Source organism: Lutra lutra, chromosome 4, assembly GCF_902655055.1.
Source record: "Lutra lutra chromosome 4, mLutLut1.2, whole genome shotgun sequence".
In the NCBI taxonomy this organism is placed as follows: Eukaryota; Metazoa; Chordata; class Mammalia; order Carnivora; family Mustelidae; genus Lutra; species Lutra lutra.
Window position 1 is genome coordinate 100,696,118 of NC_062281.1, and position 15,469 is coordinate 100,711,586.

Sequence of the window (15,469 nt, forward strand, 5' to 3'; positions counted from 1 at the left end):
CAAGTAAAACTCAAATTTTCAACTAGGCACTTTATTAATCAACCACTTATTCTCACTTGATATTAAGAGCCCTTTTTAAAAAGATTATAAAATCTCAGAGTTTAAAGGAAGCTAAATGTTCACATCTAAATCCCTCATTTTACAGATGGGTAACCGAAGTCTCTCGGTCAAATAACTTATCTATCCCAAACTATTTAGATTAAGAAACAACTTTCAATCAACAGCTGGTTTGGTTCCTTCCCAATAGAAGTTGAATAAAAATAAAAGAGAACATCTACTTTCTTACCAGAAGTTTTTAGGCTGAAACTGGTGGCTTTCAATACATGCAATAATGGTCTGTTGGCCATCTATAGTTTTAGCATAAACCTATTGTTAAAAAAAAAAGTTAGACTCCAAAAACATACTTAATCTAAGTGACAAATACTGTACAAAAAGCAGCATACTAAATCCTTGGGGGAGACAAAAAGATCAGACAGGATAAACTTACAACTCACAAGACTTCATGGGGTGTGAACACAGAAAAGAACATGTTTAGTTCCACAAGAGACAGTGGTACCATGAATGAAGAATTAATGTCCCCTCAAATTGAGGGGAAAAACCACTCCTGACTAGGGCTACAGGGGAGGTGCCAGTTAGGCTGGGACTTACAAGACAGATGAGATACTCATAAGCAGAGACTGAGAAGAAAGATGAATAAACTGTTCAGACAGGAAACTGGGGGCTTATTCAGTGAAATGACAATTAGTTCTTTCAGGTTAGACAGTTGTGTGTGAAGTCGATGAATGGTGATAATCCAGAATAGAAGACTTAAGTTCCATAGTCGTAGATGTAAAAAGTCTGGACATTATTCTACAGGCAATGGACAGACACCAAAACAACAAAACCAGAACTATTGTTTTGGAAGAATAATTAATATTGGTATATGTGGTAAAATGGACAAAAAGCTCAAGTTGGTTAGGAGGCCAGAGCATTAAGCTAGGCAATAAGGCAGGGTAGTATCAGTGGGTATCAGGATATAGAAGCATAATCAAGTCTAGTAATAGTCTGCAAGTGAAGAGCAAAAAAGGGGAAAGAGCCAAAGCCATCTCATGCTGAGATGACCAGAAAGATGGTAGTGTCATTAACAAACTGGGAAATTCAGCTAGTAGTTAAAAACCCCAACTCTTCCTTAATGTGGAAGAGGTGAACAGAAATGCAATAGGAAGGAAAAGCAAAAAAAACAAATAGTGCTTACAGTCCACAAAATGTTTTCACGTTTACCTTCCTTATATTGAATAACGAGTTTTCAAGAGAGAGAAATACAGCAATGGGGAATGCCTACATTTACAGAGATAGGGGAAAAGAAAAGAAGTAGAGACAGACTTAGAATAAGTAGAGGGTGCTGACAGAGCAGTCTAAGCAAAAGAGAATTTCTGGAAGTAGCTGGTTGGTCTCGGTGTGAAATACCATACGGAAGTCAAGGATGAAGAAAAGGATACTGAGTCACACAATTCAGGAACCGTCAATAACTCAGAGGTGTCTGTAAAGACTGAAGCCAAGATTCACAGGGTCGAGAAGTAGATAGGTAATGAAGAAGTGGCACTAGTAGGAGCAGAATGCTCCCAGGTGCGGTTATGTAGCAGAGAGGACAGAAGTGAAGGAGAGGGAGGAGGAGCAGGAGGGAGAAAAAAGAAGTAACTTACAGAAATTATTACAACTAAAAAAAAAAAAAAGAAAAGAAAAGAAAAGAAAAATTATTATGACTGAGGAAAAGTCTGCTCTCCTTAAGGGTAGAGAAATAAAAATATTTCTAGGTAAAGAGAAATATATCAGATAGGAGAATATAAAATCAAGAATAAGGATCCTTCTTCCTAAGATTAAGTACAGTGAAAGGGGGAAAACTGCAGAGTGTGGAAAGAGGAGAAAAAGATTTCAAGTCAGTCTTACTAAAATGTGGGGGATCAGACAGATGCCTAAGGACAATGGGAATGGTTTGGAAAACACTATATAGAAAACATCATAGGAAATACGGACATGACATTAAGAATTACTAAGCAGGACAGCCCCAAGGACATAAAACACTTGGGTACAGTAGACACTCTTAGAACAATTCCATGGCTTTCTGTAGCTCATTTGTGAGCTAAGACAAGTGAGAAAAGGTAAGAAAAGGACACAGTAGGGTTACTTGGTGTAAAAGCTCCAAAGTAAGAACAGGTAATGCCAAATTTTAAATAGGTAACAAATGTTAAGTAGAAAATACATTTAGGATTGCAAAGTCAATTTCTAAAAGAGGCTGTGTTGTGTCTTCTTTTGCAATAATGGGTTGCAAAACAGAACTGCATTTATCCGCCATAATGGGTTTTCTCCATTATTTAAAAAAACAAAACAAAACATAAAACATGTAATAGTAACAATATCCAACATTTAGGGAGAGCTTTCTTTGTGCCATTTTCCAAGCATTTTATATGCCTTATTAGCTCATTCAATTCTCACAACAATCCTCTGAGGTAAGAACTATTATTTCCATTTTTTTAGTGAAAAGGCACAGATATGTTAACTGATTTGCCCAAGGTCACATAGCTAACTAAGTGGCAAGACAAGAAATCAAACCAGTTAGTATGGTTTCAAGTTAAGGGCTCTTAACCAATATTCTATTATTGACATTTAACTCATCATCATTACATTCTGAAAATATTCTAACAGACGTTTTTCCTAATCATATCTGCAATTTACAAAGGAAAAATTATGATAGAGTCAAATTTATCGTTTTTTTAATATCAAGAGGTAGTTAAAAAATCAAATTATTTGAATAAAAAAATAGTGCAAATAGTTCTGACAATCTAATGAAAGCATCTAAAGTATGAAAGAAGTAGCTTTCTATAAAAATGCCTATACCAAAAAGTCATAAATATGGCAATAGCTACTTTGACAATCTTAATTTACTTTTCTCCCATGTCTAAAGATGTTAAAAACTTTTTTTTGATGGGTATAAGGCAATTTCTGATGAATAAGTAAGACAAAGGTGAAATAGGATACAATGAAATTTAAAATTTTAATGCACTGGGATTTTTAAAAACAATTTTCCATATAAAATTTTCCATTTATACAAACTCTTTCAAAAATGAATTAGGGAATAAAATACAGATGAGACTCTAAGAAGAAAGAAGTGATGTTTGGCTGGCCAAAGTCCCCAAAGGATAAGATAAATGTAAGAAATAAAACATTCTTTAATATTAAGCAGGCAGATACTTAACAGTACAGAAGCCGTTGGAATAATGATCTTTCACATAGGCCCTTAAAGCACTGTCACAGGATTCTCTCCAAGACTTCAGACCTCCATCTACGTCCTCTGGCTGGGGGTCACTTGCTTCTTTCCGTAAGTGATCAAACTTAAAGGAAATTTTGTTTCTTGGATCTAAAAATCTGCTATTACCCAGGTCACCATGTTCTGTAATTAAGACCTTCCAAAGAATAATTACAAATATGAGTAACTGTAAAAAGACAGTTCTTGTCAAATTTTACAAAACAAATAAAAATTCTGAAGACAGTTAACTTTTCATTTAAACTTAGATTTCTCTTCCATAATGATTTTTCAATCAAGTCACATATATATTTTTAAATTTAATTTCATTTTTTAAGTAAATTCTACCCCCAACATGGGGCTTGAACCCATGACCCCAAGATCAAGAGTAGCATGCTCTACTGACTGAGCCAGCCGGGTGCTCCTCAAGTCACATTTTTATTCTTTTTCCTTAAGATTTATTTATTTGAGAGAGAGAGAGAGAGAGAGAGAGAAAGAGTTGGGGGGGGACTCAAGCAGATTCCATGCAGAGCCTAACTAGGGGCTTGATCTCACAACCCTGAGATCACGACCTGAACTAAAACCAAGAGTTGGATGCTCAACCGATTGCACCACCCAGGCACTCCTCACATTTTTATTCTTTTTTTTTTTTTAAATTTTTATTTATTTTCTTAAATTCTCACATTTTTATTATAAAAGTGTTACGTTTATGGTTAAGTCACCTACCTCTAAATCACAACATCTCCCCATCTACCCTTTATTTCTTGGTTTCTGCCTACTGTACTGCCAGTGTATATACCTTATACAGAGCTATCACAATAACTTATCGATACACTTTAATATTCTCTTTTTACATATTTCATAAAACTTTCCCAGTCATTATATTTAGCATTTAAAATAGGTAATTATTTACTTGGTTCAATAATGAAAAAATTTATCCAAAGTTGAGATCTTTTTCTCACCTTTCACTCCTATCCATCAAATTCCTAATAAATTTTCCCCTCTCCACAAGGCAACTGACTATTTCGAGCATGGTTCAGCATGGCATTTGCCACTTGTTTTTGTAAATAAAGTTTTATTGAACACAGCCCTGCTTGTTTGTTTTTTGTATCGTCTATGGCTGCTTTCCTGAAACAGCAGGGTTGAGAAGTCACAATTCACTCTATGTCCAGCAAAGCTGAAAATATTTACTCTCTGGCCCTTTCAAAAAAAGGGTGTGCCGTGGGCGCCTGGGTGGCTCAGTGGGTTAAGCCTTTGCCTTTGGCTTAGGGCATGATCTCAGAGTTCTGGGACTCCCTCTGCTCAGCAGGGAGCCTGCTTCCCCCCATCTCTCTGCTTCTGCTCTGCCTACTTATGATCTCTCTCTCTGTCAAATAAATGAATAAAATCTTCAAGAAAAAAAATTTTGCCAATCCGACATATTCTTTCAGAGTTTCTTTTTTACAAATAGAAGTATGAATACGTATTCTAACTCCCCAATCCTTTCTTTTACACAAAAACTAATACACTATACTGTACTTAGTTTTTTTTTTAAACTTAATATATCTGGGAAAACTTTCCTGATATGTACTCAGAGAACTCCTTTTTTTATGTTACAGTTGCACACTACACCACTGTATGGATATACAAAAATTTATTCAACCAGTCTTCTATTAATGGGTAGTTGGGTTGTTTCCAATCTTTTGCTATTATGATTACTGCCACAAATGTCCTCGTATGTTCATTATGTACAAATTATGTATGTGTGCCAAGCACACAGGTGAGATTAAATCCTTTGAAGGGGGACAACTAGGTCAAAGGGAAAATGTATTCCTAAAATTGATATACATAATATAGGGTGTCGTACCAAGTTACAAGCAGTAGAAATTATAACTGGCATTTCATTTTTTAAAAAGAATAATTTTCTAGTTGAACTCTCTATTAATTAGGCAGATAACGCTTTGCGTGTGTTGAGTTTCATTTATTTTTCCTTAATTTCCCATTTGTCTTTTGACACATTTACCATTTTTAATAATTACATACAATTTCACAATAACTGACAGACTATAACATACTTACTTAATCATTTCTGAATTGAAGAAGGTTTAAGCTACTTAGGGTTTCCATTATTGAAAGCTATTGTAAGTTCTACCATAAATAAAATCTGCTTAAAAAAATTCTTGGGAAAGAGTTCCTAGTTTTGAGATTCCCACCCTTATTACCAGACTAACCCTTAAAAAACTTGTTTATAATGATAGTAGGAACCATGAATGTAACTATTTCCTTAGTCTTCCCTTCATAAATCTTTCTCATTACAATTCTGCAACTTTTAAAACTAAAAGGTATATTCACGTTAAATTTTAACCTGGATTTCCTTAATTACTACTTCTGGGCAATCTAACACTTTTCTAAGTTTGCTTTGTTATTTCCCACTTGTGTGCAAGTGGTTCGTGTCTGTTGCTTATTTATTCACTGTACTCTTGGCATCATCCTTAAGTATCTGAATAACCTCTTTATGCTTGAGAAACATTTACTCCTTTTTTAAACTGTATTTTTAAAACTTTTTATTAAGCAAAGGTAACTTTCTTTTATAAACTTTTTAAAGTTTTTATTTATTTCAGTGCTCTCTATATCCAATGTGGGGCTGAAAATCACAACCCTGAGATCAGGAGTTGCATGTTCTACTGACTGAGGCAGCCAGGCGCCTGCTCCTTTTATGAACTTTTTAAATGTTCATCATTACTTAAGTTATGATTCCCTTTCCATTTCCTACTAAATTTTTATGTTTAAAAAAATATTTAACCTTTAAATTCCACCTGGAATTAATCTAATTGTACAGTTGGCATTGGAAATCAAAGTTAAATCTCATAAATTTTATGAATTGTTTCCTTTTCCCTTCTGTTTTATGTTACTTAGGTGCTTTTTGATTATTGCCTTGTGTCTTTCATTATTAGTCTTCTTTCATTTGTTTTTCTTGATTAGAATGATCCTGTATGGTCTATTCTTCATAGGAATTGTATGAAATCTATTTGAAAAACCAAGTTTCCATATCATTTATGGTTCTTATTCAGGTAAGCTTCCATATTATTTATACTTTTTATTCAGAAACACGGCATTCAAATCTATTTGATTTTCCATTTATTTTCCTGATTAAAGTGTGTGCGCGCGTGTGTGTGTAAACTGTACTGCAGAGTTTTGCTAGTTCCAATCTAATATTTATTCTCTGCTTTCCCTTACTAACAGGACTGCAAAGATTTTCAAAAAGACCGTGTGTACAACTAATAAAAAGACACTTTCCAGCTAGTAATGAATGACAAAGTGATAGGAGTTCTGTCAATAACTTATCAGTGGAAGTTGCTTCTAGAAAGGCCAATAGCACCTTCTGCAATTTCCTCTTTTTCCCTTCCTGGAACATGGATTCAGTGGCCTGAAATGGGGCAGCTCTCTTAAAGAGCATGATAATAAGGGGTGCCTGGGTGGCTCAGTCAGTTAGGCATCTGCCCTCGGCTCAGGTCATGATCTCAGGGTCCTGGGATTGAGCCCTGTGTTGGTCTCCCTGTTCAGCAGGAGCCTGCTTCTCCCTCCCCCTCTGCTCCTCCTCCCCACACATGCTCTAAATAAATAAATAAATAAATAAATAAAATAAAAAATGCACTGATATATTATATTCACTTAAATACCTATTAAGAAAAATAAACTAGCACAATTCTACATAGGCGCCTTTATGTTCTAGCTTATTATCACAAACATCTTCCCAGATTAATATTCCCAGATCAGTATTTATATTGGTTTTCAATGACTACATGGTATTTTGGTCTACAGATACTTAATTTAATGTTGGGAATTCAGATTGTTCCCAGTTTTTCACTATTATAAACTTTGCTTCAAATAATCTTTTTAAATACATTTACATGCTTATTTTCCCAGGAGAAATTCAGCAGATTTGTGGGTTCAAGGAAGATTCCGACTTTTAAAAAGCACTTAGTATTTAGCGACATACTGCCTTTGAAGTGTACATTAATAAATTTGCTAAGTCCTGTCATACAATGTTAATAATAATGATGGATATTTTTGCTTTGTTCCTCTATTTGAATAGGGATGCCTAATTTCCCATACAATGTCAAATTTGATGTCTCCTGCTATTCTTACCAAGGAGAATTACATAAAACCTATAAATCTGTGTAAAACTCAACTCTTATTTTCACTATTATTGCTAGGGGCACCTCATTTTTCCTGTCAAAGAAACTCCCAATATTATGAGAGAGGAAGAATTTCCTAATATGTAGAACATTTACAAAAGTTATGAAAACTAAGACATGAATTTATTCAACATCTTATCCTCAGACATTTGCTTTGGTTTCTAAGATTTCTACTACCACCCAGGCACAGCCTACCAAACGAACAATCATTACCTGATCTTCATATCCTTCTATCTTCACAGGTGTGAACTGATCCATGTTATACTGGGCAAATGCACTGTTTTTTTAAAAAGTAAAAAAAGGAGGCGGGGAGAATAACATATAAATACAAAGGATAATTCACATAATAGTGAGAGAGAATGTGAAAACACTCTCTGGTGCTCTTTCCCCTTCCCTCTAGGCAACTCGTGTTCTCCTAATGCCTTCCAGCTTTCTGAAGGAACTCTTCTCCACAGAGATCTCAGATGTGCCCCAAACTCTGAAATTATCCTTTCCTCTTCAGTCCTATGCTCCAACAGAAGTCCCCCTTAGACTATTCGTAAGTTTTAAGAAATCAGTTTCATGAATTACCAACAGTTTTAATCATTTAGACAGAAGCTTTTAGTAATTCAAAAAAATCTTCAATTGATGCACTATTTTAGTAATGCTGTCTTCTTTATTCTGGGCTCTCTGAGGTAGGGCAGGTAGGAGAGGCCACAATTACATGTACTGGAAGACATCTGACATGGGGAGAGGGTAAAGTAAGAGCTGAACATGAGTAAAGTCTAAGATGAGAGTTTAAAGGTTATCTGAAAAGGGGGATATGAATAATCCAAGTGCATGCCTAATGTTATTGTTTACTTGTCCAATGCTACACTCATAAAACTGCATTTTCAGTGGCTCCCTGGTACATCTTACAACGTCAGTAAAAAGGTAAAGTGAAAGAAAATGGAAATAAGCTACAGTGTAAAAAAGCACAATACTCTTACAAAGTGTCAGTCTTCTCACAGAATTCACCTGGCAAGGCAAGAGTTAAACACCTCTCTAGCCCAATTTTAACTTTACTACAACACCTACTAGACCACTGTTTTTAAGCAGACTATTAAATTCTTCCTAGACTTTTTGAGAGAGACCAAAGAAACAGATATTTAAAGCTAATCTTCAATCATTTCAAGTTATTGTTGCATTTTTTTAATTAATCATTTCCTCATAACACAACCCCATTTACAAAACGAGTCTTTAACACAGTGGTTCTTCAGAAAGGAATATAAATCAAATGTTCATGGACAGTGAATTTTTTTTTTTTTTAAGAAAAGCTTAAGGAGTGAGGAGTAAATAAGTACTCAATTCTAAAACAGATCCTAAGATTATAGATTACAAATACCAACATCAAAATTTGTTAACATTTAACCCCATCTCAAGAAAATGGTATCTCCATTCTACCATTCATGTGGGCCAAAAACTTGAAATCATCTTTGATTCTTCTTTCTCCCAAATTTCATATGCAATCCCATCAGCCAATTTCCTAGGTTCTACTACCTTGATACATATTCAGAATCTTGATTCCTTCCCATCACCCTTAATACTACCACTCTAGTCCAAACTGCCGTTTATCTCTGAACTACTGCAGTTAAGTGTTCTAACTACTCATCTTGCTTCAATCTTTGCCCCCTGCATAACCACCAGTGATTATTCTAAAATATAATCTCATTGAGTCATTCTCTGCTCAAAACACTAATAATCTGCCCTCTCTTTTTAAAATCCTCTCTTTAACATGGCCTACAACACCCTACTTTGTCCAGAAGGGCTGGGAATTATTAGAGAATGGTTCTAGAGATCAGAAGCAAAGGTAGAAATCCAGGAAAGAGTAAATCCAAAGTTGTTCAGGCCTCCTTCATTTTATATAGAAGGCAATAATGATGAGGATGATGATTACTCAAAGATTTACTGAACACTTACTATGAAGGACTATGGCCAAGGGACTGAAGCACCTCATTACAGAAAAAAAACCCTGAATTTTTCATCCCTGTGGAAAATCAAATATTTGGGCATAAGGCAGTTCTCCTTTAGTAAGAATGTTCTCTGAAAATCTAGAATCTATAAGAACCAGAGTATTTATAAAAACAAAGTTTTATTGTCAGGGCAATTAAAGCATCTGAACTAAATTCCACTGTTACTCCTAATTGGAAATGGGACAATAGGCTTAGGATGCAATCAATCTTGGATCTTGGCATTCCACTTCCCACATCCTCTTCAGTAGTACCTTACCATGTGAAAGACAAAGTAGATTTATTTTGGGTAGCTCTCAAGGATAAAACTAAGACCAATATATTGCAGGCAAGGAACTTGCCTTGTGAGATAGTGAATTTCTTATTATTAGAAGCATTCAGATTGGATAGCCATCTGTTGACAAAATGTAGATGAGGTTCTTTCAATGACAGGGCAGAGATAGGGGTTGAACTAGCAAATCATGAAAGCCTTTCTATGGCACTCTATGCATCTAAGAGAAACCAGCACCAGCACTGGAATGTATCTTTGGTGTGTGCCTAAATAATGTATAATTAGAATATCATTCATGATGACAATTATAGTGATGCTAAACAAATGTTAGGGTTTGGAGAATCTGGTCCCAAAATGAGTTCCAAAAAAGCAGCATGGACACAGGGCAGAAGATGACTGTTTCCCAGGCAGCAGCTCTTTTTTATAGCTAAAATCCAACCGTATATCATACCAAATGCTTTTATGATAATTATTTGTTGCTCTACATCAAAATCCTCATCCAATCCTCTTTACCCCACCCCTTCCCAGTCATTATCCTTTTCTGGTTTCCTCTTTACAAAGGAACTCTCAGCCAATTAGATAAGACAGTAATTGAAAGAGAATTTTGTATGTAAAAGAGAGTAGTGATAAAGCCTGATTAACAGGGGGCCTTGAAAGCTAGACAGTGTTTAGATTTTAAGAAAACAAAAACACACATCACTATAATGTTTTTGAGGACAATAATAAAATGAAAACGGTACTTTAGAAAGATTAATTAGCCTGACAGTGCTAGGAAATCAGTGTCTGGGTTGAATAACCATGCTACTATTCTACGGTTAACTCTATTATTGCACTTTATGAATATCTACTATTTTGCGGCAATTTGAGAACAATATTCCTCTACAGCAGCCTAATTTTTCTACAGCTAGTGTTTAAAAAAAATCCAACATGAGCTAAAAGGAGTACAGAAGTAACCCTAAGAGCTCATATTAAGCTCTGCTTTAACAGGGAAAATCTGGGCAAAAAGAAAAATTAAAAAGAAAAAAAATAAGATCATATATAATAAGCTTAAAGGAAGTATACAACATGGCATGTTTTCTCTAAGAAAAAAATACAACTAAAATTGCTAAAACCAACTGCTTTATATTGAAGTATTTTATTTTAAACTTAGTTTTCAGGGTACAAATTTATTATCAACATACTTTATCTAAAATTAAAATAAACATATAAGTGGATCTCGTAGGATACTTACTGTGCTGCCCCTTCCCTGAGGAGATTGTCATTATTAAGTAGTAGCCGGACATCTGAGGAAAAAACATTGAAAGATGTTAAAATTGAAATCATTAAAAGATGTTAAAATTAAAAGGACGAACTTCAGAAAATTTTTTAAAAATCAGGCTTTGCAAAGTTAGTTTTCAGATATATGTACACATAGAAATTCTCTGTTTTTTTTTTTTAATATTTTTGAGGGGCGCCTGGATGGCTCAGTGGGTTAAAGCCTCTGCCTTCGGCTCGGGTCATGATCCCAGGGTCCTGGGATCGAGCCCCACATCGGGCTCTCTGCTCGGCAGGGAGCCTGCTTCTCTGTCTACTTGTGATCTCTGTCTGTCAAATGAATAAATAAAATCTTTAAAAAAAAATTTTTTTTTTTTTTTGACAGAGCAAGCACAAGCAGGGGCAGCAGCAGGCAGAGGGAGAGGGAGAGGCAGGCTCCCTGGTGGGTCTCAATCCCAGGACCCTGGGATCACGAACTAAGTGGAAGGCAGATGCTTAACTAATTGAGCCACCCAAGCACCCCTACACAAAAATTCTAAAAACGCAAGTGACAGACGCTAATGTTCATAAATTTGCATGTAATTATTTGTGATACAATAATCTAACAGTAACTTTTTGTTTTAAAGATTTTATTTATTTATTTGACAGACAGAGATCACAAGTAGGCAGAGAGGCAGGCAGAGAGAGAGAGGGAAGCAGGCTCCCCACTGAGCAGAGAGCCCGATGTGGGGCTCGATCCCAGAACCCTGAGATCATGACCTGAGCCAAAGGCAGAGGCTTAACCCACTCACTGAGCCACCCAGGCGCCACAACAGTAACTTCTTAAAGTATTTCGTAGCAAATGAAAAACATGGTTTAAAGAAAGTTATAGTTAGGACTATTAATTTTGTATCTAAAGAATCCTTTAAAATGAGATTAAGAGGAGCGCCTGGGTGGCTCAGTGGGTTAAAGCCTCTGCCTTCGGCTCAGGTCATGATCCCAGAGTCCTGGGATCGAGCCCCACATCAGGCTCTCTTTTCAGCAGGGAGCCTGCTTCCCGCCCCCACCTCTGCCTTCCATTCTGCCTACTTGTGATCTCTCTCTGTCAAATAAATAAAATCTCTAAAAATAATAATTAAATAAATAAATAAATAAAATGAGATTAAGAACTAGAGGTTTTTCTGTAACATCAGACCAAGATAGCTGGGCAAAATTCAATCAGTGGCAGTGAAATCACTGAATATATTTTTTCTATGAAGGATCTAATGTAGGGGACTATATCCTTTTAAAAAACTGTGTGTCAAAAAAAAAAAAAAGGCTGTGTGTGGAGAGTCTAGTCACTATTCTTTTGGGAGAGGAGAGTCCTTGTTACATAAGAAACTATCAAGCATTAACTCTAATAGAGAAGACTATAAGCCAAAGGCCACTGACTCTTAGGGCTTCCGAAAGAGGCTGGCAGAGGCCAACATGTAGCATGCCAATAAAAACCAGCCCGCATGCCACAAGTAGCTTGCCAACTTTTTTTTTTAATAGCTTGCCAATTCTTAATCTAATGCTTCCATATCAATTATTCTCATGATAGTCCTGTAAAGTACATTCAGTTGTCAGAAATAAAACAAGGGACTTCTAACTACAAAGGCTATTAACTTGTTAAAACAAGAATTTATCAGAGCTAATCAGCCGAATAAAGCTCAAGTCGTAGGAAAACTTCCTAAAAGCTCAGTTGTTGAAAATTTATATCTGATCAATATGGAAAAAAGACCAGAGAAAACAAGGCTGCATTTGTTTCTTTTGCTATTAGTTCTCAAAATCCACAAACAAGTCCATAAGGAAGAATGTCTGGATTTATTTCTACTGTATTATTTACTCCTTATAGTAAATGTTTACATGTTCTCCTGGTTACTCGTTATCTACATCAAGATTTTTATCGGTGGAGATTACTGATTGTTCTATGATGTATAGGGCTCTGGGCCAAGTACAGATGAGTATCATCACATAGTTCCTTTTAAGTAAGTAGCTGTCTAATGTAAAACTGCAATTTCAAAATAAATGCTTGCATAAATGAGCCAAGGTGCACAAAGAACTTTACGATGAATTTAACAACTTAAAATGGGATTGTAATGATCGATTTTATCATGAAGTTCAAGATGCCTCATCTACATTTTTCATTCTATATTATGTTAAGCCAGTGAGTAGCACAGAAGGTTATAAATGTATTGGAAAAGTGGTTCCCAAACTGGCTATGACTCAGAATCACCTAGGAGAACCTGATAAAACAGATTACCCAATTCTACCTCAGATTTAATGAAAGATAAATCGTAAGAGGAAAGTAACGCTGGAAGCTGTATATGTGACAAGCCACCCAGACGCAATCAGTTCAGCCCCAATGGTTTTAGAAAGTGTCCCGTATGTATTACGGGCATGTCTTGAGTGAAAGCACTGAAGAAGCTTAAGCTATGATTTATAATGATATAAGACTATGAAAACAATTTAATATTGCTTCACTACTTAATCAGTATTAAACTACTTTAGATCTTTTCTCACATAAGATAGGTAACCTCAATTATGGGTTAAGAATTTGCTTTTGACTCAGAGCTGGGTGAGAATCCTTGCTCTGACACTTGACTAGCTAGGTGACAATGGATAAGTTACTTTCACCTATTTGAATGTTGACTTCCTTAGCTATAGCTATTATGTGCTGTAAGGATTAAAAGAGATAGCTTATATGTAATTAAGGAGAGCTTAAAATATACTAATATTTACTCACCATTGAACACTTCATTAAATTCCCCTGGGGGTGCATGAGTGATGAATTTAGCAGCTATGCGCACCTAAAGAGAAATAAAATGAGACTAATATATAAAAGAATATAACAGATTACAAAAATTTCATCACATTCCTTGAAATAACACTTCCTATTTAAACCTTTACTGTTTAGGAGCAAAAAAAATTTTTTTTCGCAAAATATCCCAAAACTTTTAGCATCAATATAACTTAGTCCTGATTTAGGGATATCCATGCTGCTTTAAGTTTTATTTTTCATTAAAAAGCTGAATAATCAGTTTTTGGTCAAAATATACTACAGTTATAGGGGCGCCTGGGTGGCTCAGTGGGTTAAGCCGCTGCCATCGGCTCAGGTCATGATCTCAGGGTCCTGGGATCGAGTCCCTCATTAAGCTCTCTGCTCAGCGGGGAGCCTGCTTCCCTCTCTGTCTCTCTCTCTGCCTGCCTCTCTGTCTACTTGTGATCTCTCTCTGTCAAATAAATAAATAAAGTCTTAAAAAATATATATATACTACAGTTATAGCTTTGTGCAGTTGGCAGTATCAAAGCCAACGAGGTTTATCCGAGCACAATTATTGCTAATTTAAAACTTTCCTCCAAATAGGGTGCCTGGGTGGCTCAGTGGGTTAAGCCGCTGCCTTCGGCTCAGGTCATGATCTCGGGATCCTGGGATCGAGTCCCGCATCGGGCTCTTTGCTCAGCAGGGAGCCTGCTTCCCTCTCTCCCTCTCCACCTGCCTCTTTGTCTACTTGTGATCTCTGTCAAATAAATAAATAAAATCTTAAAAAAAAAACAACAAAAAAACTTTCCTCCAAATATACCACAGTCACAAAAAGAGAAATCTATGATCCTAATCTCTTATAAACATTTAAACAAAACTAAATAAGTTAGTAAACTGGTAGTGTATTATTATTATTATTGTGTTTATGGTGTTTACAGCCATGCAGAATGGTTCAATACTAATAAATCCAGTACTAAGGAGCAAACCCTTGTGATTCTCTTAACTCATGCTGGGAAAAAAAGACAAAATTCAATACTCAAATATCATAAAACCACAGAACTATTAATTTGGTGTAGGAATAAACTTCTTTAACTTCAAAAAGGATTATCTACCAAAATTCTATAGCATACCTAATAATGATGCAACAATGCAAGCAGTGTCCCCTACAAAATGACATCACCTAAACTATTAAACACCATTAAAAGTCCTAAAGAATACTATAGACAAAATTTCTTCCGTTCTTCCTTCTAACTCCCTCTCCTGCTCCCTACTGCCATTCTACTTTTCTGGATCTCCTATTAGAGATGGATGTTGAAATCATAGAATCTGATCTGTATATCTCATTTTTTTTCTCCTAGATTTTTATCTTCTATTGTTATGTTATATACTTTATTTGGGGAGAAGGCCTCAGAGCTCCATTTTTCAATTCACTAAAATGCTCTTCAGTTAGGTCTACTTTGCTATTCAGATAATTATTTTAACTGTCCTATTTTAAATTTCCACAACTTTTGCTTTTTTGTTTGTAATAATCTCTTGAGTCTCCTTGAGGGTATTACTTTTTTTTTTTAAACTATACTGACTTTAAAGTCTTGTTCTATGGACTGTCTCCTAAGAATTTAGATCTGCTTTTTGTTTGAGTTTGGTGATTTTCTTTCATAGTACTGGTTTTCCAGAAATGTTTGGTGTTCCTCCTTGAATTTAATTTAGCTTACCTGTTCTGTTTACCTGCAGTTT

The 15,469-nt window shown here is 35.5% G+C and overlaps 1 protein-coding gene across 1 annotated transcript in view; it reads right to left on the minus strand.

The window, feature by feature from the left end:
- Window positions 1-15,469, minus strand: part of CAPZA1 (capping actin protein of muscle Z-line subunit alpha 1) — a 48,101-nt gene that overhangs the window by 9,587 nt on the left and 23,045 nt on the right. Inside the window, exons 2-6 of the mRNA XM_047726689.1 lie at window positions 13,718-13,781; window positions 10,949-11,000; window positions 7,672-7,735; window positions 3,234-3,440; window positions 287-366 (exon numbers count right to left, since the gene is read on the minus strand). Of these exons, the coding sequence (XP_047582645.1) occupies window positions 287-366; window positions 3,234-3,440; window positions 7,672-7,735; window positions 10,949-11,000; window positions 13,718-13,781 (467 nt within the window). The remainder of the gene's footprint in view (window positions 1-286; window positions 367-3,233; window positions 3,441-7,671; window positions 7,736-10,948; window positions 11,001-13,717; window positions 13,782-15,469) is intronic.